The 27011-nt window shown below is 41.4% G+C and overlaps 1 protein-coding gene across 1 annotated transcript in view; it reads left to right on the top strand.

The window, feature by feature from the left end:
* Nucleotides 1-7197: 7197 nt before the first annotated feature.
* Nucleotides 7198-27011, top strand: part of LOC139240308 (myelin-associated glycoprotein-like) — a 34547-nt gene continuing 14733 nt past the window's right edge. Inside the window, exons 1-4 of the mRNA XM_070868768.1 lie at nt 7198-7435; nt 19444-19800; nt 21932-22255; nt 23520-23780. Coding sequence (XP_070724869.1) covers nt 7198-7435; nt 19444-19800; nt 21932-22255; nt 23520-23780 — 1180 coding nt within the window. The remainder of the gene's footprint in view (nt 7436-19443; nt 19801-21931; nt 22256-23519; nt 23781-27011) is intronic.

Below are 27011 nucleotides of genomic sequence, written 5' to 3'. Positions count from 1 at the left end.
CAAGTAGCACCACACGGGTAATACGTGTCATAGATAAAGTAACATTTTCCCCTTTGAAATGTAGCCACATGGAAATTGAAATGATTTGTTTATCTGACCTGGCCTGTGCTAATCGGGAGAAGTAAGACACAAGTCTCTCCTGACCTGCTGACGACCTTCATCATACAGGTGCTCTTTGCTTTCATTAAACATTCCAGTTAATTGTACGGTGCCAGATTTGCATTTGTTGCTATTCAGCAAGAAACGCAGAGAAGCTGCATGTGTCTGTGAACTACACGATGATTTGGTGATTTACATTACGGTGCTGATGGCATTAAACACAAAGGCAAGTGATGCCAAGCTGGAGTCAAAATTGTCGGAAGTTTGTTGTGCTTTCAACCAATAGATGACTCATAACAGGCAATACCCAACAACTAAGTGGGTGTTTCAGAATCGTGTTCGTCTTTAACGGAGGATTAGCCTCCTCACGTCTCTCAGATTGCAACCTAGCTATATATGCAACATGCGGTGACATCTCAAACCTAATTCTATCTTCAAGAATGCGTTTCCAATGCCATCTTACCATCTACACTTTACGTGTCATGTGTTAAATATCCTACAAAATCACAAGGTGTCAGTGGCCAAAGAGTGAAAAACATGGCAGTTACACACGTTTATGTTTAACTTCCAAATTGTACCTTGCTGTCGATGAGGTCCACTTGTTTCTCACCTTTGGTGCAGGAAAGTGGAGTTGAGGTTGACGGTTAGCCATAGTGATATTAATGTGTTTCTATAGATCCCGGGAAGGCATCAGAAATGCTGGTTTTGATCACACAAAATGCATGCGCTGAAACATAGAAACATAGAAACATAGAAACATAGAAAATAGGTGCAGGAGCAGGCCATTCAGCCCTTCTAGCCTGCACCGCCATTCAATGAGTTCATGGCTGAACATGAAACTTCAGTACCCCCTTCCTGCTTTCTCGCCATAACCCTTGATCCCCCGAGTAGTAAGGACTTCATCTAACTCCCTTTTGAATATATTTAGTGAATTGGCCTCAACTACTTTCTGTGGTAGAGAATTCCACAGGTTCACCATTCTCTGGGTGAAGAAGTTTCTCCTCATCTCGGTCCTAAATGGCTTACCCCTTATCCTCAGACTGTGACCCCTGGTTCTGGACTTCCCCAACATTGGGAACATTCTTTCTGCATCTAACCTGTCTAAACCCGTCAGAATTTTAAACGTTTCTATGAGGTCCCCTCTCATTCTTCTGAACTCCAGTGAATACAAGCCCAGTTGATCCAATCTTTCTTGATAGGTCAGTCCCGCCATCCCGGGAATCAGTCTGGTGAACCTTCGCTGCACTCCCTCAATAGCAAGAACGTCCTTCCTCAAGTTAGGAGACCAAAACTGTACACAATACTCCAGGTGTGGCCTCACCAAGGCCCTGTACAACTGTAGCAACACCTCCCTGCCCCTGTATTCAAATCCCCTCGCTATGAAGGCCAACATGCCATTTGCTTTCTTAACCGCCTGCTGTACCTGCATGCCAACCTTCAATGACTGATGTACCATGACACCCAGGTCTCGTTGCACCTTCCCTTTTCCTAATCTGTCACCATTCAGATAATAGTCTGTCTCTCTGTTTTTACCACCAAAGTGGATAACCTCACATTTATCCACATTATACTTCATCTGCCATGCATTTGCCCACTCACCTAACCTATCCAAGTCACTCTGCAGCCTAATAGCATCCTCCTCGCAGCTCACACTGCCACCCAACTTAGTATCATCCGCAAATTTGGAGATACTGCATTTAATCCCCTCGTCTAAATCATTAATGTACAATGTAAACAGCTGGGGCCCCAGCACAGAACCTTGCGGCACTCTACTAGTCACTGCCTGCCATTCTGAAAAGTCCCCATTTACTCCTACTCTTTGCTTCCTGTCTGACAACCAGTTCTCAATCCACGTCAGCACACTACCCCCAATCCCATGTGCTTTAACTTTGCACATTAATCTCTTGTGTGGGACCTTGTCGAAAGCCTTCTGAAAGTCCAAATATACCACATCAACTGGTTCTCCTTTGTCCACTTTACTGGAAACATCCTCAAAAAATTCCAGAAGATTTGTCAAGCATGATTTCCCTTTCACAAATCCATGCTGACTTGGACCGATCATGTCACCATTTTCCAGATGCACTGCTATGACATCCTTAATAATTGATTCCATCATTTTACCCACTACCGATGTCAGGCTGACCGGTCTATAATTCCCTGTTTTCTCTCTCCCTCCTTTTTTAAAAAGTGGGGTTACATTGGCTACCCTCCACTCCATAGGAACTGATCCAGAGTCAATGGAATGTTGGAAAATGACTGTCAATGCATCCGCTATTTCCAAGGCCACGTCCTTAAGTACTCTAGGATGCAGTCCATCAGGCCCTGGGGATTTATCGGCCTTCAATCCCATCAATTTCCCCAACACAATTTCCCGACTAATAAAGATTTCCCTCAGTTCCCCCTCCTTACTAGACCCTCTGACCCCTTTTATATCCGGAAGGTTGTTTGTATCCTCCTTAGTGAATACCGAACCAAAGTACTTGTTCAATTGGTCTGCCATTTCTTTGTTCCCCGTTATGACTTCCCCTGATTCTGACTGCAGGGGACCTACGTTTGTCTTCACCAACCTTTTTCTCTTTACATACCTATAGAAACTTTTGCAATCCGCCTTAATGTTCCCTGCCAGCTTCTTCTTTACCGGTCTTTCAAGCTGGAGATTATTCTTGCGCTTAATAGAGGCAGATGCACAGCATAGTTTTACAGGCGTAAGAGTTTAAAAACATTTCAAAAAATGATTAAAAATAAAATTGGAAAAACAGATTTATGTTAAAACCCTGTCCACTCAGGTAATCTTAATTTAAACCATACCCCTAACTTTTTTTTAAACCGGCAAGTGTTTATTCTTTAAAAAACATTTATAACAACTTCAATTTCTATTAGTTTATTTATGTGAGGTGTATGTAAAATGTTTTATGTTGTGTTCCTGCGTTTTTGGGTTTTTCTCATTCATAGCAAAATGAGATTCGGAACTTACATATCTCCTGTTAATATGAATGAGAAAATACTTACCTCTGATTGGGTGTCCAGGCCCACGTGACTCCTGCATACGTCCCAACGTTAAGGCGCTGTGATGCACAGTCACGAGAGGCCTCCGGAAAGGGATCTCAAGCGGGTGCAGCAATTTAAAGTAAGTGCACATTTTCTGTCATTTCTACAGTGGCTTGCCCGCGGGAAGACCTCGGCAGGAATTTCTTGCTAATTGCACAGCAGCGCTTACATCTTATAATTCATTGGCCATGAAATTGGCCTCCTTAGTGCCTCCCATTATTGCCTGCTTTTGGCGCTAATGAGGTGCTCAGCATTACAGACAGGGTGCTGCAAGAAGAATGACTCTTGCCATATTCGGCAGGATGTATGCGATGAAGGTATGGTGAATCCTTCTGCCTGAGACCATGACGTGATTGCCATTTGCATCGCCCATGTAGCTTAGGGTGCACTATTGGACACAAAGACCAGCAGCTGCAGGAGGCCTTTATGAGCTGGGTGGGCAATTAGCGCATAAAGGCGAGGTGGCCGAGGTAAGTAAAATAAATTCGCAAATGCAGTTCTTAAATTTTTTTAACTGCTTTTCCATCATGATTGACCAGTCCAGTCCTCGGCTGGAGCGCATTTGGCTGGCCGGGTCGGATTGTGGCTGCCGCCGGGGACCAGGTAAGTTATTCCTTTGCAGAGCGTGCAGCGATCGTCCTTCAACACCTACCGTCCAGCGTGCTGCATCTTGTGCTTCATGAACAAACTGGAGCACTTGATTTAGTGCCCCACTTTTGCTCCTGGAGTGCAAATGGTAAATGTTTAAAACGTTACAAAGCATTAGCGCCTGATGTTACTGTTTTCAACTATTAATAGTGAGCGGCCCAAAAAGCTCTCGAGTTTCTCCCCCTTAGAACCATATAGCCGAGAAGGAAGTCATTGGGGCCACAGTGCCTGTAAAAGAGCGATCCAATTCGGCACACTGCAGTGCACTGCAGCTTTTCCCTTCGTCCTGATTAGATTTTTGTTTTCATGTTCGGATATATGTCGAATTTCCTTTTGAAAGGCACTATTAAATCTGCTTCAGCCATCCTTTCAGACAGTGCAGTCGAGATCATATCAAACACTGATATAAAACAAAATTATTCTTACCTCTCAATAGTTTTTACGCCCATATATCTTAAACCTGTGTCCTCTATGTACCAACCCCCTGCCTGTGGAAACAGTTTCTCCTTATTTATGGGAACAAAATCCTGCATAATTTTGAATGTCAATATCTCACCGCCCCTTATCATTCTTTATTCTAGTTAGAACCCTCCGCGATTCGATACGCTCTCTTTTTAAGTGAAGGCTCTCATCCCTGCTATAATGCCAGTGAATTTGGTCTGTACCCTCTCAGATGCTTTGACATCCTTCCCAAAGGTATGCAGAGTATTGGACACAATACTCCAGCCGAAGCACAACCACTGATTTAAAAAATATCCACGTAATTCCTTTCCTTTTATATCTGTAGCTACAGTAACAAAGCCCAGGTAGAAGTATTCTATTAAAACGCTTTTTGAGAATTTCTCAGCTCATAATGTGATCATTTGGCTCATTTTACCTGTGCCAGCTCTTAGAAAAAGGTATCCAATTTCGTCCCGAACTACATCCTGAAAGTGTTGTCCAGATATACCATTGCAACTTCTTTGTTTCTTGCTCGAACTCTAACAACACACGTCTCGTGAACTAGCTCCATTAGTAAACTTATCCTGGAAAAACAATTAGAATTGCTCAGGCTCAGACTGACCATTTACATGGCGTTAAGCTCTATTTCCACAATAGCTCCAAATCTGACACATACTCCTTCCGTTATAGAGGGGCGATCAGCATACAGACACTGGTCATAGAGCACCGCAATTGACTAAACCTGCTCAGCATGAAGAGATTGTTTATGCGACTGTCAATGTCTCAAACATCCGCAGCCATGAGAGATGTGTACAAAATCCGCATACCTCTGAATATGCACCAATACAACATAACTGAAAGTTAACAGGAGATAAATTGTCTGCGTGGATAATCTTGAAAATTAAACTGCCTCAACACACCTGATGTTAGGAAGTAAAACAGATATAAATAATGATTATGAGAAAGTAAATACTTCAGAAAATCAGTGATATATTTTTATTTATGTTACCAAACACGAGTTCATTGGGATAGAGTTGAGAGTGTGACTTTGTTATTCATGTAACTTTTCAAAATATTTCATTATTCGGTGAAAATAACTATTTTGTAAATCAATTCTAATATAGTCTTTGTCTGATAATCGACTGAAATGCATTTTCCCATAGTATGACCCGTCACACATAGGGAGCAGCTTGCCAAAAAAAAGTTTGCAATACTGCACCGGAAAAAAATTACTTAACTTCCTGTTGTAGCAATAAATCAAGTGCTAATTTAAAGAGATCCATAATTAGATCGATACAATAGTCAGTTGTCGGCCCTAAAATTGCAGTGTCTGTGATGGGACAATTCCAGATTTACACGTGCACTGAGGCATACACGAAATGCAGAAGGTTCACTAGGTTGATTCCAGAGATGAGGGGGTTGAATTATGAGTATAGGTTGAGTAGGTTGGCTCTATACTCGTTGGAATTCAAAAGAATGTGAGGGGAACTTATTGAAACATAAAAGATAATGAGGCGGCACGACAAGTGGATGCAGAGAGGATATTTCCACTCATAAGGGAAACTAAACCTAGGGAACATAGTCTTAGAATAAGGGGCCGCACATTTAAAACTGAGATGAGGAGAAAGCTATTCTCTCAGAGGGATGCAAATCTATGGAATTCTCCACCGCAGAGAGCTGTGGAGGCTGGGTCGGTGAATGTCTTTAAGACGCAAATAGACAGATTTTTGAGCGATAAGGGAGTAACGGGCTCTGGGGAGCAGGCAGTCTAGTGGAGCTGAGTCCATGATCAGATCAGCCTGATCTGAGTAGCCTGGAAATTCAGGCCTCCCCCGGTCCATATGATGTTTCTATGGATGCGGGAAGACATCGTAAAAGCCGATTTTTAGTGCACAATGCGCAAGCGCTGAAAAACAAATTTTCTGATCTGTCAAGCTGGAGCTTGACAAGTGAACTGCATCGCACGAGCAAGGAGATTTGCACAGGCAAGTTTGCGGTATTTTGTCAGCAAAAGTCCTCAACATTCTTGCGCCTGAAAAAGCAGGTGCGTAGATTAATTTTACAGGCGTAATTGTTTAAAAACATACGTAATAAAGAGAAATTAAAAAACACATTTTTTTATAATAAAAAAGCCCTGCCCACTAAGTTATATTTACAATGTAATCATAATTCAATAAGCCTTTTAAAACATGGAATTTTTTTTCTATAAGATATTTATAACTATAATTTTAATTATGTGAAGTCTGTTTTTACTTTTTATTAAATGTGATATGTGTGTTTATTTCTTTTCCCATTAACAGCAATAGTTGATACTGAGTTCTGATTGCTATTGCTGTAAAAGCTGTTGAATACAGTACCTGATTGGCTGAGCAGTCACACGTGACTGTATTTTCTGCGTGGGAAACCTCCAGACGTGAGCGTACTTCACAGTACGGAAAGACTAGGCCTCTCCAAAGGAATCACAGGCTCCTCCCGGACCACCAGCTTCATACGTAGAAATGTTTCCGGCCGGAACTAATTGCCAGCAGGAAGGCTCCGACCGCAATTTTGGTCCTATTGAATGGCTGAGCTGTCTCGAGGAGCCAAATGGCCTATTCCTGCTCCATTTTTTTTATGTTCTTATGTTTGTATGTACTTAACTTGTGGCCTGTCAACGTGCGCTTTAACAGGCCATCCATGTGGGCACTGAAAGCGCAATTGCTAGTACAGATTTTGGCTATTTGCCGATCCATTGTACAGCAATTACCCACAGAAAGCTCATGCTTGATGCAAACACGTATCGGGCCTGCTTGCGTCAGTGTGAAGGGAAGGCTTAAAGAAAGCATTTAAAAATCCAAAATTATGCTTATCCACTATATTAAAATAGTTTATGCAGATATAGGCCCGGATTACATCTTTAATGGTTTATGAAGTAATTATGAAAGCGGTGCGTTTTTATTGGCTCTTAATTTGTGGTCCGAGATGTACATCCGAAGTAAACCTGCAACCCTTGAGATAGTTATGAACTTTCCTCCAGACTCCCAAGCTGCGAAATGTTCGGGTCCTGGGCCTACACATGCATCATGGTTCCCAGGATTGCAGGCAGTTCAGAAGTGTCCCGAGGATCATGAGGCTCTCCCTTCCAAAGAGAATGGAACATTCCAATGCAATCAGTTCCGAACGGAATCCCCCAAGAATATACAGTGGAATCGCAAAATAAGTAAACAATTCTGCTAGACATAAATGTTAGGATTTCAAACTGAATTAAAATTCTCTCAAATGCACTGAAAACAATAAAAATATTTTTTTTCAAAAATGAATATAAGCATTTTAATCTGTGTCAATATTTGCGTGAACACATTTTTTCTGCTTCTGCATCATTTTTTACTGTTAATATATTTATTTAAGTTTGATATGAACTGTTACGCTGGTGAAAGAAGGCCCCCCGTTTGCATTTACCAGCCCAACTGTTTCGCAGGCAATTACTGGGCAGTAGTTGAGTGAATAGCCCATCTATGCACCAGCATTTCTCACTCGGTTCGGTCGATATGTCAAGGATCTACATGTAACGAGACAGGTTGACAGTTGTAGGTTTTCTCTCATGAGCAGTGCATATGGAAACCTGAAGCTTGCGGGTCCAGTCAGAAGGATTAGGATTGCATCAGTTGAAATCGATGAAAATTTATTCCGCTCCATTGTGTTTTGGTGGAGGGAAGGTAATTATGATTACAATTCAAGTTATGTTAATTATATAAGGTTTATATTTAGTGATTCTAATCCTTATCAATCGGGGATTCCCTTGCTGAATGATTGCAATGTAATTGTCCTTTGTCATTGTAGGAGTGGGCCTCGTGATCCCAGGCAAGCCTGTGTCCCTTTCTTCCATTGGCCATTAAGCTGTTCCCGGTCCTGAGCTCTGGACCGCAACTTTTCACAGCCTGGCCGATGGAGGTCATTCCGTAATTGATTCGCGGGTGGGAGTTGTACTCTGGAGGAATGACTCAGACCTCAACTTCCGGCCCATCATTTATTAGCACGTATTTTTGTATATAGGAAAAAATAAAATCGCAGGATAGATTAATCTCTTTTCTGCTCACCCATTACAACACACAAGTTTCTGATTGCGTTCATTTAAGATTTAATTGGTTCCACTCTGGCTGCGCTTACAAAGCTTGAAATGCACCGAGTTAAGAATGCATGACTCGGCCGAAGCGATACAAAATATGGAAATTTAAATGTCAACAAGCAGGACCAGTTGTGTTTTGTTATAACATTTTCATGCTGTTTCAAGATTCAATTTGCCCCAATCAGATTTCACCCATAGTATAGGCGACGGCCCCAGGTTGTAATTGCGAGGTTTTGAACTTCTCTTCTAAAGGCACTAACTTTATTCGGCAGGCAGCCACATATTGTAAAAGGTCATCCATTTCAAATAATATTTAATATGCTAAGAACCAGACTAGTGCATATCAATTAAACTATCAAATGGTCCAGTGTTTTATTTTATGTCTTTCTATTTTTGTTATTTCCTGCTGTCCTTTCATTCTTATTTGGTGTTGCATGGTGTGAAAAGGAGTCACCAATGCCTATATGTTGAAATTGTCACGAAAAGTTTCGAAAAAATGCGGCCCACACAGCTCACTTCCCATTGGTTCACAATCATTTCTGTTGGCCAAGATTGCTGATGATATCAGGATGGGTGAGAAACCAAATTGTGAGGAGGTCACACAAAATCTGCAAAGTGATACAGACAGGCTAAGTGAATTTGCAAATCATTGGCAGATGGAGTATAATGCAGAAAATGTGAGGTTATCCACTTTGGCAGAATTTTCCTTTTTTAAATTCTCATTAAAAGAAGAAACATTGCAAGATGCTGCAGTACAGAGGGATCTGGGGGTCCTTTTGCATGAAACACAAAAAGTTATAATGGAGGTGCAAAAAATCAGGAAGGTAAAGAGAATGTTAATCTTTATTGCAAGGGGGATAAAGTGTAGAAGCAGAGAGGACCTGCTGCAACTGCACAGGGTATTGGTAAGGTCACAGCTGGAGTACTGCATCCCGTATTTGTCTCGTATTTAAGGGAGGACATATTGCATTGAAGGCTGTTGAGAGAAGGTTCACTAGTTTGATTCCGTAGATGAGGTGTTTGCCTTATGAAGATAGGTTGAGAAGGTTGTGCCTATACTTATTGGAGTTCACAAGAATGAGAGCTGATCTTATGGAAACATATCAGATAATGAGGGGTCTAGACAAGGTGGATGCAGAGAGGATATTTACATTAATAATGGAAACTAATACCAGGGGAACATAGTCTCAGAATAAGGGTCCACAGATTTAATACTGAGATGAAGTGGAATTTCTTCTGTCAGAGCGTTGTAAATTTATGGAATTCTCTGCCCCAGCGAGCTGTTGAGGCTGGCTCATTGAATATATTTAAGGCGGAGATCGATAGATTCTTGTGCGATAAAGGAATATATGTTTATGGGGAGCGTGCAGGGAAGTGGAGCAGAGTCCAACAGGAGATCAGCATGATCTTATTAAATGGCTGAGGAGGGTCGAAGGGCCTGGTGGCCTACCCATGCTAGTATTACTTATGTTCTTATGTCCCTATATTAATCCACTCGATCCCTATTGTGTGTACCTGTCATTGCTGTTTCCTGCACTATTATATCTATTCCAACATCTGGAATTGAGGTAAAAGTTTAACCATGATCTCCTTAAATGGCAGAGCTGGCTCGAGGGGCCAAATGGAATATTCCTGCTCATAATTCATATATTCTTTCGTTCTTATGCAAGCAAATACGAGTGCATCCATATTAGACCTAAAAGGAGAGAACAGGATACTTTCTAAATGATGAGAAGCTAAAAATAGTGAATGACTGAAGAGATTTGGGGGTCCAGGTATATAGAAAATTAAAATATCATGAGCACGCCTAGCAAACAATCAAAATGCCTAATGTAATGCCAGCTTTTATATTAAGAGGATTAGAGTGCACAGTGATGGGGGTTATGCTGCAGTTGTACACAACCCTGGTTAGACAACACCTGGAGGGCTGTGAGCATCACTGGTCACCTGACTTTAGGAAGGAAACATTGGCCTTGGAGGGATTGCAGCGTAGATTTACCAGAATGATACCCGGACTCAAATGATTAAGTTATGAGGAATGTTTGCAAAAATTGCGGCTGTATTCTCCAAACTTTAAAATAAAGGGGTCATCTGATCGAATGATTCAAGATATTCATGGGAACTGACGTGTTAGATAGAGAAAAACTATTTCGACGATATGGCGATTCTAGGACTAGGGGGCATTGACTGAAAATTAGAACCTTCCTTCCAGGAGTAAATGTAGGAAACACATCTGCACGCAAAGTGCAGTTGAAATTTGCCACATTTTTTCTAGTAACGATAATTAATGTTAAATGAATTGTTAATTTTAAATAAGAGATTGACAGAGTTTTGTCAACTAAAGGTATTAACGGATATAGAAACATAGAAACATAGAAAATAGGTGCATGAGTAGGCCATTCGGCCCTTCTAGCCTGCACCGCCATTCAATGAGTTCATGGCTGAACATGCAACTTCAGTACCCCATTCCTGCTTTCTCACCATACCCCTTGATTCCCCTAGTAGTAAGGACTTCATCGAACTCCTTTTTGAATATATTTAGTGAATTGGCCTCAACAACTTTCTGTGGTAGAGAATTCCACAGGTTCACCACTCTCTGGGTGAAGAAATTCCTCCTCATCTCGGTCCTAAATGGCTTCCCCCTTATCCTTAGACTGTGTCCCCTGGTTCTGGACTTCCCCAACATTGGGAACATTCTTCCTGCATCTAACCTGTCTAACCCCGTCAGAATTTTAAACGTTTCTATGAGGTCCCCTCTCATTCTTCTGAACTCCAGAGAATACAAGCCCAGTTGATCCAGTCTTTCTTGATAGGTCAGTCCCGCCATCCCGGGAATCAGTCTGGTGAACCTTCGCTGCACTCCCTCAATAGCAAGAATGTCCTTCCTCAGGTTAGGAGACCAAAACTGTACACAATACTCCATGTGTGGCCTCACCAAGGCCCTGTACAATTGTAGCAACACCTCCCTGCCCTTGTACTCAAATCCCCTCGCTAGGAAGGCCAACATGCCATTTGCTTTCTTAACCGCCTGCTGTACCTGCATGCCAACCTTCAATGACTGATGTACCATGACACCCAGGTCTCTTTGCACCTGCCCTTTTCCTAATCTGTCACCATTCAGATAATAGTCTGTCTCTCTGTTTTTACCACCAAAGTGGATAACCTCACATTTATCCACATTATACTTCATCTGCCATGCATTTGCCCACTCACCTAACCTATCCAAGTCGCTCTGCAGCCTCATAGAATCCTCCTTGCAGCTCACACTGCCACCCAACTTAGTGTCATCCGCAAATTTGGAGATACTACATTTAATCCCCTCGTCTAAATCATTAATGTACAGTGTAAACATCTGGGGCCCCAGCGCAGAACCTTGCGGTACCCCACTAGTCACTGCCTGCCATTCTGAAAAGTCCCATTTACTCCTACTCTTTGCTTCCTGTCTGACAACCAGTTCTCAATCCATGTCAGCACACTACCCCCAATCCCATGTGCTTTAACTTTGCACATTAATCTCTTGTGTGGGACCTTGTCGAAAGCCTTCTGAAAGTCCAAATATACCACATCAACTGGTTCTCCCTTGTCCACTCTACTGGAAACATCCTCAACAAATTCCAGAAGATTTGTCAAGCATGATTTCCCTTTCACAAATCCATGCTGACTTGGACCTATCATATTACCTCTTTCCAAATGCACTGCTATGGCATCCTTAATAATTGATTCCATCATTTTACTCACTAACTATGGCAGGCTGACCGGTCTGTAATTCCCTGTTTTCTCTCTCCCTCCTTTTTTAAAAAGTGGGGTTACATTGGCTACCCTCCACTCCATAGGAACTGATCCAGAGTCAATGGAATGTTGGAAAATGACTGTCAATGCATCCACTATTTCCAAGGCCACCTCCTTAAGTACTCTGGGATGCAGTCCATCAGGCCCTGGGGATTTATCGGCCTTCAATCCCATCAATTTTCCCAACACAATTTTCCGACTAATAAGGATTTCCCTCAGTTCCTCCTCCTTACTAGACCCTCCGACCCCTTTTATATCCGGAAGGTTGTTTGTGTCCTCCTCAGTGAATACCGAACCAAAGTACTTGTTCAATTGGTCCGCCATTTCTTTGTTCCCCGTTATGACTTCCCCTGATTCTGACTGCAGGGGACCTACGTTTGTCTTTACTAACCTTTTTCTCTTTACATATCTATAGAAACTTTTGCAATCCGTCTTAATGTTCCCTGCAAGCTGCTTCTCGTACTCCATTTTCCCTGCCCGAATCAAACCCTTTGTCCTCCTCTGCTGAGTTCTAAATTTCTCCCAGTCCCCTGGTTCTCTGCTATTTCTGGCCAATTTGTATGCCACTCCCTTGGCTTTAATACTATCCCTGATTTCCCTTGATAGCCACGGTTGAGACTCCTTCCCTTTTTTATTTTTACGACAGACAGGAATGTACAATTGTTGTAGTTCATCCATGCGGTCTCTAAATGTCTGCCATTGCCCATCCACAGTCAACCCCTTCAGTATCATTCGCCAATCTATCCTAGCCAATTCACGCCTCATCCATTCAAAGTTACCCTTCTTTAAGTTCTGGACCATGGTCTCTGAATTAACTGTTTCATTCTCCATCCTAATGCAGAATTCCACCATATTATGGTCACTCTTCCCCAAGGGGCCTCGCACGAGATTGCTAATTAATCCTCTCTCATTACACAACACCCAGTCTAAGATGGCCTCCCCCCTAGTTGGTTCCTCGACATATTGGTCTAAAAAACCATCCAGTATGCACTCCAGGAAATCCTCCTCTACCGTATTGCTTCCAGTTTGGTTAACCCAATCTACGTGCATATTAAAGTCACCCATTATAACTGCTGCACCTTTATTGCACGCACCCCTAATTTCATGTTTGATGCCCTCCCCAACATCACTACTACTGTTTGGAGGTCTGTGCACAACTCCCAATAACGTTTTTTGTTCTTTGGTATTCTGCAGCTCTACCCATATAGATTCCACATCATCCAAGCTAATGTCCTTCCGAACTATTGCCTTAATTTGCTCCTTAACCAGCAATGCTACCCCACCTCCTTTTCCTTTTATTCTATCTTTCCTGAATGTTGAATACCCCTGGATGTTGAGTTCCCAGCCCTGATCATCCTGGAGCCACGTCTCCGTAATCCCAATCACATCATATTTGTTAACATCTATTTGCACTGTTAATTCATCCACTTTATTGCGGATACTCCTTGCATTTTCCAAAGGTGTTAGGTCGCAGATCATTGAACAATGGAACAGGCTCGAGGCGCTAAATTGAAGAATTCTCACAGATGTCAAAGCAGAAGTACTCATCTGATAATAACCTATGTTCCCATGTCATTTTTTCATTTGATGCAGCGGTTTCTTTTAGTGATACACTGCTCATCCAAAGGATGGTTGTGCCAGTTTTCTCAGATTGAATCAAAATAGAAATCACGGAATTGTCGTGAACTTGAACTATTACCCACTATTCTCCCTGTCAGCGCCATTGGAAATGTTAAGCCTTGCTCAATTAGGAGTAATTGAATTTTTAGCACCACACTATGTCATAAGTATTGCTGAATAAACTATTTTAATAAAGATAAATGTTAACTAAAGGTATATATACATATAATTATTTATTAATATTTATCTTTATTAAAATAAGTTGTTGAGCAATAATTCTGAGATATATATATATATAAATATAATGTTAATGACTGTGTTGTTTTATATGTTTCTCTCTTATACCCATCTGTATCTCCGAATCGATATTTCGCATTACATTCAATAATTTAAATGTGAATTCTTATCCATGCTTTTCACTACCTGCGTTGCTATCTGTGAAAATGTTTCAATCTGATTGTCTGGTGAGCCTATGTGCTGCCTACCCAGATGTCAAACGTCACAGCTTCCAAGTGGAAAGCGCGATATTTAAAATGACTTCGTAATAGTGGACGTCTGTGCTCGAGAGCCCTTACAATCAGTGAGCAGCTTTTTGTTAATGTCAACAGCAAGCACCGTTCCTTCGACGCTGACTGGAAATTCCAGAACATTGGCTTTTCAATGTGTTTTTTAGAATCCGTTCACGATTCTGACACCGTGATACTTGAACATTAGTTTGTAGCGATGATCAGAATGCCAATTCAAGGTTTGTATGTGTGATTTAATGGAAAACAGGTTTAAGTGAAGGCTAGCTGCACATCCGCAAGTTATTATCACGCAGTATTATTATTCTAAGGCAAGTGAAATATTCATGCCAAAATATCACACATTGCCCTTTTAAAACCATTCTTTATTTTACCTCATTATCACAGAGTACAGTATCAGTTCAAGGCTGGTAATTTTTCACATCTCATCAGGCAAACAAAACTCGGTTCACCAAAAAGAGGAACTCTGTTAGTCACACGAAACTGTGAGGTAATCGGTATTAATTTTAGTTACATACTAAACCCTGCTGCATGTTGGAAATGCAGAACTAACAATGAACCAGTGCGAAGTTTGCAGATTATTGTTAACCCATTAATCGTCTTAAAGTATGAGGGTGTAACACAATATTGTGGCTAACGTACACTCGGACTGCAAAATGAAATAGCGAATTGTTACCTCATCGACACATAACATTGCAAATTTACTCAGCGATATGCAATAGAAACTTTTCATGTTGATGGTTCTAAGAGCTGAATATCGAGAGATTGAGACGTGCCTTGCATTTTAAGATAGCGAATGGATACAAATATAAAAATGCTTCGGCTTTAATTCAGCAGTAAATTGACAGCAATTTGGAGAGAGGCCACAAAGGCATCAAATAATTAAAGGTCAAATTTGTGCTCCAGTACTGATGCATGAAGATTATCTCCAATTTATCTTCCCAGTGAAATCGAACTCTTGTCAAGTTCAGATCAGATAAAAGCCAAAAATATTCTTTAATGAGCCTATTCTAGCATTTATATGCAGAAAGCCCGACATGTAAGTATAGTTGAAACCTACTGCAGAACGTTGAATGAGTGACATTTACATTAATAGATACTCAACGTTTTTATTGAAGGGAATCTAATCAAGATGTTTTGTTTATATACAAAATGACAGATGCGTGCGTGAGTTACGGGGTGGTTTATATGTACAATAACATATATATTTAGGAGGAATTACAGGGTGGAATCTAATCAAGGAGTTGGTGGGTTTATATATAGAATAACAGATACCCGGGAGTCAGTGACAGGCTGGGATCTAATAGAGGGATTCGAGGATATATATATATATATATATATAGAATAACAGATACCCGGGAGTCAGTGACAGGCTGGGATCTAATTGGGGGATTCGAGGATATATATATATATATAGAATAACAGATACCCAGGAGTGAATTACAGTTTGGAATGTAATACAAAGATTCGTTGTGGTTTATATATTGAATAACGGATATGGGGAGCATGTTACAGGCTGGAATCTATTCGAGGTGATGATATGTGCTACGTCGGCAATATTGTTTGCCCAGAAGCTTTACAAGACGCTGAGATACAATCTCGCAATTTAAATGTTGGTAGATTTACAACCAATAGCACAATTAAAAAGAAAGACCGGGTACATGTGTAACCGAAAGCACAAGGAAGAAATGGGAGGTGTGTGTTGTATATTTTCGAAAAGACTTTACTGCAATGACGGACATGTTTGTGGTACGTTCTTGCAAAAGGTAGCGCAGAAAAAACATTTTGCTCCAGCTTGGAGCCCTCCCCACATTCCTCGCTATGAGAAAAAGAGGAAGAAGGAGTTGCTCACTGAACACATTGGCTTACTAGCAGGGGGAAATCTGGCGCACTTCTGCATTTCAAACACTGGTGACTCATCTGCTGCATAGAAGAATTTATTTGCGCAGCATAGGCAGGAGGCACCTTCAGTCCACAGTCCCTCGAGGCCGAGCTGACATTGCAGGGATTGCTGAACACCGGCCAGCCCAAAGTCCTTCCTCATCTTTCCAGTCCAGCTCCGTGACACCAGAATACTGGTGGCAAGAGACGCCAGTTAAAGTCTTGTTCTGGAACGCCATGAATTGCTTGGCATTTTGCTTTCTCATTGTGCTGCGGTTTACTGAGTGTAAGTTATATATTTTTGATTTGCTATCTCTACAAGGGTAGAAGTAATGATATTTCTGGTAGTTGCGGCGAGATTTAACATATGCAAAGTCTTGAGCTGGGGTGTTTAACCCGTCCCTGCATATTCTTCAGTAGATCATGGGGGCGGCCGTGTGTGGGAACCTGCTACAGACTCTTTGATACGCATGGGTCTCCGCCTGACATCCATTCCCAGGTTGGGTTAAACTAGCGCCTGGGCCATATATCCCCTGCTTTCCTGATTTATCTTTCACTGCTAGGTCACAGCGAACCGCACTTAAACTACGGCAGAGGAAACGGCGCTTGGAGATACGATCTTTGTAGAGGGTTCGATTGACACTACCAACATTTTTAAACGTCTTTTTTTCGAGCAGGTTCATTAATTTCTTTCAGCCAGCGTTACCCTCTGGGGACACATCCCCTCCCTCCCTCTCGGGTCTGCCAGTTAACTCCCCACCTACAGTCCTGAGCGCTTCTTCCTATTCCCCTTCAAAATATACTGCAATCGATACTCATTGGGCGAGAAAACAGCAAGAACGACCAGTTGTCGGGGGAGGGGCTGATTTCCACGATCCCTTGAGTGCCAATCTATGATTGACATAAATGCCCTGCATTTTATACGCATATGAATGCCCGAAAATGTAAATAAGGTGTCAAGCTCGGTAAAAGTTGTTCCCAAATATTACGGTCCATTATAAATCGGTGCATATATCCTGCAATAGGAGCCGAATCAATGAAGCAGTGCTTGTCAAAGTGAAGTGCAGCATGCTCAAGAAAACTTTGTAAACCTCCTACATAACGATAATCAGGGACATCTGCAAGATGATGTCCGCAGTATACATCAATGAGCTAGACTTGAATATAGCGGGTATGATTAGGATGTTTGCAGATGATACAAAAATAGGCTGTGTGGTTGAAAATGAAGAATAAAGCTGCGGACTGCAGCAAGATATCAATGGACTGGTCAGGTGGGCAGAATAGTGGCAAATTGAATTTAATCCAGAGATGTGTGAAATAATGAATTTGGGGAGGGCTAAAAAGAAAAGGGAATATACATTAAATGGGGCTACATTGAGAAGTGTAGAGGAACAAAGGGAGCTGGCAGTGCTCTACACATCCCTGAATGTGGCAGGCCAGGTGGATAAGTTGATTAAGAAGACATGCGGAATACTTGCCTTTGTTACCCGAGGCATATAATTTAATAGCTGTAGGATTATGCTTGGAATGTATAAAACACCAGTTAGGCCACAGCTGGAGTACTGAGTGCAATTCTAGGGGCATAATCTAAAAATTAGAGCCAGACTTTTCAGGAGTGAAATTAGGTATCACATCTGCACACAAAGCCTGAAAGAAGCTTTGAATTCTCTTCCGCAAATGTCAGTTGATACTGGATCAATTGTTAATTCTAAATCTGAGATGGACAGCTTTATGTTAACCAAAGGTATGAAAGGATATGTCCCAAATGCGGATATGTGGAGTTAGGTCCCAGGTGAGCCATGATGTAACTGAATGGAGTAACAGGCTCAAGTGGCTGCATGGTCTCTTGCTGTTCTCCTGTGGCTAATTGCTATTTCCCCGGATTGCAATTTATCTGCTGTATGTTCATGCTTGTGCATTCCACGCCCACGCCCTTCATAATCATAATGGCTGCAGCCACTCACCAGCGGCATTCTCTGTGAGACCGAACAGAGTGTTTTATCACCATTATCTGGCAAGACATTTGTGCAAACTTTGATTCAGTCGACTGCACTATCGCTTTGAATGTTAAAATGAAAGCGGTCCATTTTCAGATGGAGAGGGAGGGGTAGTGGAAGCACGCAGTGGCGAAAGAGCTAGTTGAAAATACCCTCCATGTCTGTGAAGCAACGTCAATATGGTTCTCCATGGCCCCACAATTGCGGCCCCTCCTGGTGTGTATGATTTGTGCACGCACCCATAGAGGCCTCACAAATGCTGGTTCTCCTTGCTTGGGACGCATGTACCGACAACTGGATTTTGTGATCTGTCCAAATATCTTTTAGCAGAATGCACGCATCCCTGGGAGAAGGACATTCGGGGAGTAGAGATTTGGGCTTTTTTCCCAAATCCTGCCCAGCCTATGTCCGCCGAACTCTTATGCCTGGTACAAGCAGGATTATAACTTACTTTTACCAGCGTAAGAATTTTAAAACTTAGAAGAAAATAATTTTTATCAATAATTGTTTTATTAAAAAACCTATCCACTAAGGTAATTTTATTTCTAACCATAAAAAACTATATTTCAAAATAATTCGGAAAAATATTTGTTGCTATAACATTCAATATCAATTAATTTTGAATATATAAGTTTTTTAAATTTATTCTTTTGTGTTTCTGTGTTTTAGGCGGCATTCTCAGTGATAGTGTTTGAGTGTTCTATGAACCCACCATTATTATCAATGAAAATATTGCATTGTGATTGGTGGCCCAGGCCCTCATGAACCTAGGTTGCACTCACGTTCCTGGCATGTGTGAGCCCATATGTTGCACTGCGCATCTACGCTTCATACCTCAATTCTATGTTCCTCCAGAATCAGCAGATAATTTCTGCAAAAAAAATTAGTCAGAGACTTCTGCCCACAGAACGCCTAAGACCGCAATTTTTGGGATTACATGACAGATCCTCTATAAATATAATTTGCTGGTAAAATTGCATTTAAAAATACATTGGCATGCTCCAAGAGGGGATGGATTGTTCTGCATTTAGTGTCATTTATAGGCAGGGTTTGCTGTATGTTTACTTTTAATATAAAGAACAGTGACGTAGAAATTCAACTTGTCCAGAGAAATGAAACTGGCAATGGGCTCGTCCGCCTATTAAAGAAAGCACATGCATTTTGTTTCTAATAGAATTCAAAACTAGTCAGTGTGAACAAGGGGCAGACGGTATCCAAGGACGCTTTTGTTCCAGAGTGCTAAGTTTGAAATACATCCTTCAACTGCATTAATGAATAAAGTTATTTTCAGCTGCTCTCAACGGGCAATGGTCAGTGCAGATGCCAAAACAACTGTCCGTGTTGATTGGTACGTGTGTGGTAATCCCATGTTATGCTGATCATCCATGGGTTGCACAGGATTGGATGTGGTTAAAGGGAGGGGCCGATCCCAAGGATGTAGGAGTCACCATCATCTACAATTCAAAAAGTCCAGCATCCATTGACCAGGCATATCGAGGTCGCAGTGGAATGATGTCAAACAAACATCCAACCGATTGCTCCTTCTGGATAACTAACATCAAGAATGAAGATCAGGGCGAATATTACATTTTTGCAACTGTCGCTGGAAAAACACATCCCTCTGAAGCGGTGTTCCTATCTGTTTTTGGTGAGTTTCAAGTTTTTCATTTACATTTGAAAAAATAAATCATCTTCAGGATGTGGGCATCACTGCCAAGGCTATTGACCCTAGTTAGTTATTATTAGGAACTCTTGGCGGGCCTTCTTCTTCAACTGCTCCAATGCTCTTATTAGCTGTTTGACACAACTTACTGTCTTGCTGATGCACATCAGATGGAAGTGATGATTCGAACTCGTTGGTTTGAGTCTGAAGCCACATGTAGCACGGACCGGGTAAGGAGGCCACATATCGCTCCTTGAAGGGGATCTATGAACCAGTAGTGTTTTTCCATAAACCAACAGCTTCGTGTTCCCCTTTACTGAAAGCAGCTTGGTGCACCGAAAGTCGCACTCCCACAGGCGCGTAGATGATGCGCACATGCATGGGGGACCCCACATGTTATGGCTGTAGACTTACGGATCACATATGTCTCAATCCCTAACTTGCGATTTTTTAAGATTGCATGCCTCTGAAACTTAAGGGCCTCAACAGCCAGCGAGTTGAGCTATTTGCCCAACTCTTGCCCAGCGAAAGTACTTCAAATTCTTAAGACTGATTAAAGCACAGAATATTTTTTAGCTGTAACTAAATTTTTAATATCCTACTAAATATGGTAAGTATATCTTTAACACCTGAAAAATATGTAAATTTATTTTTCAGTAAATAAAACTGTGTTTTCATTAATTAATTAATTTCCATTTTGATTAATTTGAAATATGTGTCGATGTTCTTAATTATTTCAAGTGTTTGTGTCTTTTATGTGTATTCCCATTCATACTTAGGTGATTCCATGTAATTAGATTCACCATAAGCATGAATGGGAATCCTCCTACTTTGATCATTTGGCCTAAATGATCACAGTGATGCGTACAAATACCATATGCTGCTCGGATACATGTACGTCTATTCAGGACTTCACGTTGGAGACGCAGGACCGCAAGTCTCTGAGACTCCAGAACCATCAGATAATTTGATACAAATTTTTGAAGTTGGAGGCTTTCGTTCGCAAATTCTTTGCCATTATTTCAAGACGTTGTTTTATGAATCTGAATTTAAATTCTCACACCACCATGGTGGGATTCACATTCTCTGGATTATTGAGCCAAGCCTCTGTATTTTCAGTTCAGTAACAGAGACACTACATTACCATACCCTTGTCAACTTGTTTGACCTGAAGGTGCTTTTATTCCAGAATTTAAAGCTCAGTTATATTGTGAGGCCGAGGGATAAGAACATGGGCCAAATTGCAAAATAACAGGAGAGGGACTTTCAGTCAAGTTATACAACTGCTGTGCATACGTAAAAACGTAATTTGAATAAGTGATCAATCCCAAATTACAGATTGCCCAATGCAAGGCTTCAGGGCACTTCAAATTCATGCAAATATCTGATTTCCCTTCACTTAATTTAAAGTGGAGCAGACACCATAATATTCTTCTACATATATTCACTAACATATATTCCATTGGGTGGGGTTCCACACTACAGACACATATTGATAGAATGTGCAATTTGTTTTAATACAAGATATTAAGATGTGACATCGAGCAGTTAGCTGGATTGGTGCTGCCGTCTGATGAAGGATATCAGTTTTGGGGGAATTGAACACTTTGAATTTCAGGCAATAAGTGTCGACAAAATAAGTTGCAGATAATTTTTTGCAGGGATGTGATGCAGAATAGCTGCCCACCCACTCTGACCCAGTGATGTGTTAATTCCAAGTCTGTGTACAATTGACCTGAATTTGCGGCCGATACAGCTGTGAATGACGTGCGTACGCACCCGTAGAAGCCCAGGAAGTTCCGGGTTCAGTTTTAGGAAGTGCATGCGCCTAAACACAAAACATGCAATCTGTTAAGAATCCTCTTGAAATATCTCGCATTTGCAAGTAAAGGAGCTCCACGGCCGGAGAGTTCGGCTATTTCTCTCCAGTAACTGCTTCTAATTTCATTCTAAAATAGGCAAAAGAGCCTATTTTAATACGATGGTAAGCCTCTGTCCCCTCGGTAAAACGAATCAAGGCGCTACATCATTACATTGCTTCCATTCTTCGTCGTTATATATGATTATTATTCAGTGAAAAGCAAAACTAACACGCATTGTACCTCCAATTTTTTAGAGAAGCCCAATATATCAGTGACAGAGGAAATCATTGCTGGACAAGCAGTGACAGCAACCTGTTCGCTCTTTCAAAGTTGTCCTGATGGAACAATTGATTTGAAGTGGAATAATAGCAGCAGTTTTAATGCTGAGGTTTCAGGCACTGAACTGAAAGCCATCGACACCGGTTTTGACAATCCGAAATGGAAAGGATCGCAGAAAGTTTCCTCTGTGCTAACATTCACAGCCTTCCATCAGCATGATGGTAAAAAGCTTGGCTGTGAGATTCTGATGCGAGGACATCCACAAGGGATTCAGGAACTGTTTACAATTGAAGTTCAGTGTAAGTTTTGGCTACCGGCTTAACTGAAATGGAAGGCATAAAATATTTCTGTTTGGAACTGTATGTGTCACAAAAGCAGGACTATGTATTCGATCCACTCCCTCTGCAGGCAGGAAAAATAAATAGGAACAATTTCGTCCATTGATATCAAATGCTGTGACAGGCACTATAATTCCCTGTGGCTCAAGTCAGTTTAGGCGACAGTTCGAATTCGACAACTCAAAATGAAACCAGTATCAGTGCAATGCCGATTGCAGTCAGCAGATTGCAATTATACGGCCAGCTGAGCTTTCCTGCCAGTCCATTAAGAACAATGTCAAAGGAGTCCTATGGGTGATTGTTTCGTTATAGGAGCATCAGTAGACCATACAGTCTCTGAAGCCTGCTCTGCCAATTAGCAAGTTCATGGCTTAACATTTACATTCACAACACTTCCACTTCGAATCCCGATATGAATTCATTATGCTAGTAGCCTTACCTCTCTCGACTGTAGTCTTGAGTGTACTCAACGACTGAGCAGCCACAGCCCTCTTGCGTACAGGATTCCAAAGATTACCAATACTCTGAGCGAAATAATTTAGGCTCACCTCAGCCTGAATGGCCGACACCTTATCCTGAGATCATGACACCTTCTTATAGAATCTCCAGCCAGGGGGAAACAATCTCTGTGCACCTAGCCTATCAATCCCTCTAAGAATATTATATATTTAAATGAGTTTGCCTCTCATTCTTTTAAACTACAGAAAACATATGTCCATTGTATTCAATCTTTCCTCATACGGCAGCCATCTCATCATAATAATTAATCTAGTGAACCTTCGTTGCACTAAGGCAAGTGTACCTTCCCAGGGTTAGGAGACCAAAAACTGCAACAAGTATTCAGGTGTGGTTTCTCCAAAGCACTATATAAATGCATTAAGAATGCCTTACTTATATACAGCAAGCCCCTTGCAATGAATGCTCACATAACGTTTGCCTTCCTAATTGCATACTGCAGCTGCAAGCTAAGCTCTGTGATGTATGAACAACAACAAACAAATCCCTCCGAATCTCAGCATTTAATAGTCTGTCCGTTTATATGCTACTTTTCCATCCTTCCTACCGAAATGGGTAATTTCACAGTTTAACATGTTCTTATTGCTGAACAACATGTCGGGAGCTAATGAAGAATTCCAAAGTTTGCATGTCAAGGCACAGCAGAGTACCTTGTCCATTAGCTTAGTCATATGTTAACAGTGTGGCGCAACACTCTCTACTATCACAGATCCACCAACAAAGCCTGTTGCCAAATCAGCTTCAAAGATAATATTGGGCAGATCCGCATTCGTGACCTGTTCAACACAGAGTAACCCAGAGTCCAGGCTTGAATGGGAAAGGGACGGGATCATTGTCAGCAACACGTCGGCGAAGAATGTTTTGACTGCAGAATTTTCCAATGTTACATTTAAGGATGAAGGGCAATATTTCTGTTATGCCACCAATAAGCACGGGACTTCGGTCTGCTCTATAAATATTACTGTGGAATGTGAGTACAAACATTTTCAATTCTTTGAAAACCGATTGCCTTTTTGTTTATAGATGTGAATGAAAATCAATATTGCTGTATCACAATGTCGTATTCTATCCCAATTTGTATATAAAGTGCATGGGGGAAAAGGGAGCATTTTATACGCCGCTCGCATTTGTTTTCCACTGCCGACAATGGATGAGAAATTTTAGTGGGTTGTCTATTTATTATAACCCCCAAGACCTTCCCCCAAAGGTCAACTTCACCCCCATAAGTTTTAATTAGCCCTCATTTTAAACTGAGTGGTACACTATAAAATGCTTTAAAACAGAAGCATGTCAACATAGTACCATCCTTACCTCTAAAGATAACTTTCAGGAATTGAACCCGCTCCAGGCAACATCAGCGATTAGAAACCAGCAGTCTGAATTCAGAACTGAAATTCAGCTGAATACCGAATTCCGGTGGGTATGCGTGCCCGCACTGTGTTGTGGATTTTTGGATGAACAGATAGCCCTCCAGCCCTGCATGACTAACCACGCTATTGTTTGGTCCACCGATGTATTCTGTCTCCACGTTGTGTTATTTCGCACTAGTACAGGTGCCAGGGTACTGAATCACTAAAACGGTATGGGCATGTATCCTCAGGCGCTAGTTCACGGAATGGGTTGAAAATTGATTGCAAAACAGAAAGCAGTGGTTGAGTGTTCTGAGATTTTTCACAGAGTGACAGATAATGCGACGTGAGTTCGCTACTTGATTCATTCTGAGGGCACTGCTGTTTCCCACATATGCAAATGATGAATCGGGGCCACATGGGGAAACCAGGCAAAACTATGGGCATTTCATTTTTCACCATAAACTGGAACAGAAATTGGGCAGGCTGCAAGTGTACTAACATTCATTGTCCGCTATTGACTTAGAAGAATCTCACCCACACGGCATGGTTATTTGCAGATGACACACACTTGAAATATACAGGTAATAATGTGCAGGACTGCACCAAAATGCATGAAGGCATAACCAGGCATTTCAGAGGGGGCAGATAAATTATGAATACATTTCATTATAGCGAAGTTTATTTTGGTAGGAGACCGGTTGGAACATAAGAAACTAAATGCAAAAGAGGGTAAACGATATTTGAGCATATAAGAACATAATAGCATAAATAATTGCAACAGGAGTCGTCAAGCTGGCCCCTCGAGCCTGCACCGCCATTAAATCAGATCATGGCTGAATCGATTTTTGACTTAACTCCACTTCCCTTCCCACTCTCCGTAACATTTGACTGCAGAAACTTTCAAATATTTAAGTATTTCCACCGAAAATATTTTCAATGGCCCTATCTCTATTGCTCTCTCGTGTAGAGAATTCGAAAGATTCACTTCCGTGGAGAGAAGAAATTCTTCCTCATTTCCGTTCAACTGGGCGCTCCCTTATTCTGAAACTATGCCCCCTAGTTCGAGATTACCCAAGTAGGGGAGACATCCTCTCTGACTCTCACACATCAAGCCTCCTCAGAATATTATAGGATTCAAATGTCACCTCTCAGACTTCTAAACTCAAATGAGTGTAGGCCCAACCTGCTCAGTGCTTCTTCTTTTGATAAACCCGCCATCTCAGGAATTTACCTCGTGAACCTACTCAGAACTGCCTTCAATTTAATTATATCACTCGTTAAATAAGCAGGCCAAACTGTACACAGTACTCCAGGTATGGCCTCAACAACGCCCTGTACAGTTGTAGCACGACTTCCCTACTTATATACTCCATCCGCCTTGCAATAAAGGCGAACATTCCATTTCCTTTCCCAATTACTTGCAGTACCTGCACGTTTACTGCTTGTGTTTTATGTACAAGCAACCTCAGACCCCTCTGCACCGCAGCATCTTAGAAGCTATCCCAATTTAAATCATAATTTGCCTTTTTATTTTTCCTACCAAGATGGATGAATTTACAATTTCCCACATTATACTCCATCTGCCAAATTTGTGCCACTCACTTGGCCTATCTATATCCATTTGCAGATTGTTGCATTCCCCGCAGTACTTGCTTTCCCAAGTATCTATGCATCATCCGCAACTTTAGTTCCATTACAAACGGTTCCTTCATCCAAATCGTTAATACAAATTGTAAATATTTGGCAGCTGGAATATAATGTGGGAAAATGTGATGTTATCTAATTGTGCAGAAAAAATAGAAAAGCATATTATAATTTAAATGGAGATAGATTGCAATGTGCTGCAGGGCAGAGTGATCTGTGCGTAATTGTGCATGAAACACAAAAAGTTAATACACTTTGTAAATATTTGGCAGATGGTATATAACGTGGGAAAATGTGATGTTATCTAATTTAGCAGAAAAAATAGACAAGCATATTATAATTTAAATGGCGAAAAATTGCAATCTCCTGCAGTACAGAGGAATCTGCACGACATTGTGCATTAAATAGAAACATTTAGTATGCGTGTAGAGCAACTAATCAGCGACGTAAATGGAATGTACGCCTTGTTTGCAAGAGGGATAGAGTATTAAAGGAGTACCCGACTCAACTGTACTGTTAATTAATCTGGCCACATCTAGAGTACTGCTTACAGTTGGGTCTGCATATTTATGGAAGGAGATAATTTCATTGGAAACTGTCCTGAGAAGATTCACGTTTCTAAAATTAGGAGGTTCACTTATGAAGATAAGTTGTCTAGCTTGGGCCGATACTAATTGGAGTTCAGCAGAATGAGAGGTGATCTTATTGAAACAGTTAAAATAATGAGGCGTCTCGACAAGATGAACGGATAGTTCCACATAGGTGAAACACAAACTAGGGGACATAGAATCAGAATAAGGGGTCGCCCATTTAAAACTGAGATGAGAAGGAATTTCTTCTCTCAATTGTTGTAAATCTGTGGAGTTCTCTGCCCCAGAGAGCTACGGAGGCTGAGTAGTTGAATACAATTTAGGCAGAGATAGAATGATATTTGAGCGATATGGGAATAAAAGATAATGGGCAGCGGGCAGCGAAGTGGAGCTGAGTCCATGATCAGTTCAGCAATAATCTTATTACATGGCGGAGCAGGCGCGTGGGGCCAAGTGGCCGACCCCTGCTCCTATTTCTTATGTTCTTATAAGCTATGCAGTGAGCACTTCCGATCTTCATGTCACAAAAACGATACTGAAATACTGAAGGCAAAGCACGAAAGATTTGCAAGGAGGTTACCAGCATTGAGATGGTGCAACTTTTTTGAAACGCTT

This window comes from Pristiophorus japonicus, chromosome 31 (genome assembly GCF_044704955.1).
Source record: "Pristiophorus japonicus isolate sPriJap1 chromosome 31, sPriJap1.hap1, whole genome shotgun sequence".
Classification (NCBI taxonomy): domain Eukaryota; kingdom Metazoa; phylum Chordata; class Chondrichthyes; family Pristiophoridae; genus Pristiophorus; species Pristiophorus japonicus.
This window is presented reverse-complemented; position numbering and strand designations above follow the sequence as displayed.